Genomic DNA, 3,958 nt, shown 5'->3' with positions numbered 1-3,958 from the left:
ACTCCAAATACTTATGTACGTGTGTAGTATGCGCTGTCATTTGGCATTTGAATTTGTGCGATATGATAATTAAGTCCCATATATGTATATATATGGATATATGTATATATATATAAATATAAATAATAAATCAAAGATATGCCTCGCTACAATCGAGTGAGAAAAAGGGATGCACAATGAGTATGCGAGGTGGCCTGAATTTAGCCGAGCAGTGTGTATTACTTCCATCAATCGATCTCAAAAGAATTTGTTTTATAGCAATAATAATATATCGAATCTTATAACAATATAATATATGATTTTCCATCTATAATATAATGGATGAATAAAAACTCTATATAAAAGAAAACGTTGTATATTTTTATGCATATAAAATGGAACCAAAATATTTCTACTTAAAATTCAGCTAAAGGATACAATCTGTCAAGCAAATATTTATGGGACAAACAAACAATACAGATAGGTGAAGTACGCGATACGCTTGAGGATGAAAATGGTATATGTATAAGTAAATATATAAGTAAAGCGAAACAAAATGCATAAGCTACATGTTCTGCGGCTTTCATTGATAATGGTCGCTGCTGGCTCATCGGATTTGTAATAAATAATATCATATATAGCCTTATAATATGTAAATATATCGATGTATAGAATTTCCAGAATTACATAGTCATTGTGCATCCTTTAAAACAGAAACATCATTTTGCATGCAAACAATAGATACAATTTATCAAACTATATCACAATATGAGATCTACGAGTATATTCGAGTATCAAAATCTCAACACTTAAATGTTTAAAATGCTAAGCATGCACTGAGGATCCACTGCAAAGCTGTGATGTTTATGCTAGCGTTCTCAGTCTGTACTTGTCGGATAATTGGATAACGCAATAGCACGAAATTATTATAAATATATATTTTTCTACTTACGATATATATGTACATATATGCACATATATACGTGTACGTTAATACATATATATACATATATATCGAGAAATAAATCAACAAATATAGATGTATAATCAAAGAAAATACAGAGAATAAAAGAAATAAAAGAAATATATAACAATACTTCGTGTTATAAAATATTTGATTTTCTTTCATGGACCTTCTTTGCATCCACGTGTGTGGATATATAGATTCAATTAGATAATACATGCACAATAATTATATATTAAATTATATTAAAAAGATCGATTTTAGGTAACTGCTAATAACTTTGGTACTTTAATATATCTTTCTCTTCTAAATCAATATTTTCATCATTTTTACAAGTTGAGTATCAATCACACAATTTTTTAAGAAAATTTTATAGTTTACGTTAATTAGGAAATAATTTATTCATAACATCTGATCTAATTATTAGTTTTTCACAAGATAATTGACTCACAAAATACGTAAACTAACTAAAAGAAATGTTTGGAAATGTACAGTGGTAATATTACAATTACACAAATTATTAGCATGCTATCAAATACTAATATCGTTAAAGATTATATAGATTTAATCAGAACTTACCGTTTGGAGAACTTCGAAGATAATTTCGAGAAAAAGGACGGCCTTGCTAGAGGGCTAATTGCATTTGTGTCCTGTGTTTGTGTGTGACCCTGGAAAAACATTTACATTAATTACTAATAAAATAAATAATGTTTAATAATTAACTAATAATCGCTAATAAAAAAAGATAAATTTGTCAAATTAAACTCTTGTTCTATAGTTAAATTGTTTTAAGTACTCACCTGAGTGTGATTTCGCTGTGCTCTATTTTGGCCAGAATGGAACGTACTGCGACTCGGAACATTCCGTGGAAATGCTGCCGTAGTGGTTGTGGCCAGTCTGTTGCTTGTGCATACACCCAAACTAACAACAAATAATAATTTTTATTTTAATACAAACTGCAATCGCGTGATAGATATATAAGCTGATTTATCAGCATTTTTATTTTTATGCACTATAAATAAAAAGTATATGCTCGAGCGAATATACTACCATATTACCCATTCGATTCAAATAAAGCTGATATCAAGATGCAAAGAGATATAAAGTAAATGAAATTAGTTATTAAGTAATGCAGCGTAGCAAACCTTTTGACTTTATAATTTTATAGTTGGTCTAGTCATCCATCCATCCATCCATCCGTCTGTAAGATTTCTCAAAAATGTCTTAAGTCTTTCAAATTCTGTTTTCGATAATAAATACCTAAAGATCTTAGCTTCCCATCAAAGTAAAATATGAATTAATAAATCAGTTGACGGTAAGAAAGTCAACAATTAAGATTAATTTTAATAAAGTTCTTCCAACAGTTACAAATTTTTCGCTGCACTACTTAATTACATACGTTACAAAAAGTTGATTTAATTGTTAAGTATTTCTAAAGATATTGTTGTTATAAAAATTTTCAACGCGCAAGCAATATTTTACAAATTAAGCTTAATGAGTAAAGTTAATAAAGCAATATTGATAAGAGAAATTAATTCATATTGATAAAAAATATCTAATAGGTTATTATGTAAATAGGCACAGTCTACTACAACTGCGCAAGCAAATTCCATTAATCGATGGAAAGAAAGTATTTCAAGAATATAATTGTATTTTTTGCGCGAAAGATATATTTTAAATACAGTAACTATATAATAGAGTACTAGAAAAGACTTCATGAGGAAATGATGTTAACTTAGACATTGGGTCACGTCATAAGTAATTTATCAAACAGATAATATTAAATAGTTTTACATTCTATACGATATAAATTTATTTTATCAAAACTAATAGAAAAAATACAAAAAGATAGATATGTATATAATATTATGTATCAAACGCGTAATTATGTAGGAAATAATAAATTAAGAATAAATATTTCCCTTGAGAAAACTAATTGTAATATCATGCCGCTATATATACTATAGTATATTATCATAATTATCCTACATTATTAAGCTTAGTGGTCAATAAAAAATCATACAAAAATTTCTAAGTGAACTGTAAGCATGTCGAAATTGTATCATGAATCGGTATAATGAGATGGTTTTATCATGATCAAACCTAATGATATTTATATAAATGAAGAAAGAAGCAATGAAGCCGTTATTGAGATCTAACAAAGTTTATATCATGCGAATGAAAAAGAGAAAGAGAGTAAAAAGAGAAAAGAGTATAAAAAAAGCAATAAGAAAAGAGAATTAAAAAATAATGAAAGAATGACCAAAAACTATCCTAGAGAATCCTATGTCGACAATTTTTTGAATAGAACACTCCAAGAGATTGGCACTGTCGTTTTTGAGCTTCTGAGAAACGAATGTTCTCATTATCCGCTCCGGCAGAAATTGCGAAAGACTATAATAGTAGAAGACCTAATTACCCCTAAGAGAGTTAGTGGCCCAAGAAAGAAGTAACCAAATGAAAGAGAACGAATGTATCCGAAATATATACATATTTAAATATTAAATATGCAGGAATGTATGCAGGTCTTTCGGTTTTTGTATTAGGCATCGGGGGCCTGTACCTCTGCCTAAGGGGGTCAGCAGTGGCGAGTAAGGAGTTGTGGGCGTTGCGTGGTTGAGGGTCCAGTAGTGAATGGTCGCTGGGGGGTACACCACTTGAGGAACGGTGACTTGCGCTGATGCTCGCAGACTTGGTGTGACCCCGCGTTGGTCTAGTGCCCTCGCCCAGGCTGTGCATAAAACTAATCAGCAAATTGCCAAGCCTTATGGACCACGATTTAATCCTATTTTTGTTTTTTATACAATAAAAGACCAGAACAACTTTTTAAGATTGTACAGAAGCAAAACGGGGCGAGATCTAAGATTTGTAACAGACATCGAAAATATTTCATTACGTATTTATGTAAGATATATAATTAAATTCTTAGATAGATAAATAATTACATTAAGAATTTTCTTACTTGTTTCAAACAATGACTTGTTACTTTTTACTTGTAATGTCGTTTATTTTTAT

At 29.6% G+C, this 3,958-nt stretch overlaps 1 protein-coding gene across 15 annotated transcripts in view; it reads right to left on the bottom strand.

Annotated features, from left to right (window-relative positions):
* The window catches only part of LOC108753673 (serine/threonine-protein kinase MARK2-like), a 108,433-nt gene that overhangs the window by 11,823 nt on the left and 92,652 nt on the right, over window positions 1-3,958 (bottom strand). For 13 of the 15 annotated variants that reach the window (XR_001939651.1, XM_018495482.1, XM_018495484.1 and 10 more), the window contains 3 exons: window positions 3,507-3,686; window positions 1,744-1,864; window positions 1,523-1,611 (listed from right to left, as the gene is read on the bottom strand). Coding sequence is in view for 14 of the 15 variants with exons in the window: in XM_018495482.1 (XP_018350984.1) it covers window positions 1,523-1,611; window positions 1,744-1,864; window positions 3,507-3,686 (390 nt within the window). In the remaining variant the exon portion in view is untranslated. The remainder of the gene's footprint in view (window positions 1-1,522; window positions 1,612-1,743; window positions 1,865-3,506; window positions 3,687-3,958) is intronic. The other 2 variants (XM_018495473.1, XM_018495478.1) reach the window with 2 other exon arrangements.

Source organism: Trachymyrmex septentrionalis, unplaced genomic scaffold (genome assembly GCF_001594115.1).
Source record: "Trachymyrmex septentrionalis isolate Tsep2-gDNA-1 unplaced genomic scaffold, Tsep1.0 scaffold70, whole genome shotgun sequence".
NCBI lineage: Eukaryota > Metazoa > Arthropoda > Insecta > Hymenoptera > Formicidae > Trachymyrmex > Trachymyrmex septentrionalis.
Note: the sequence above shows the minus strand (reverse complement) of the source record. Positions and strands in the feature narration are given on the sequence as shown.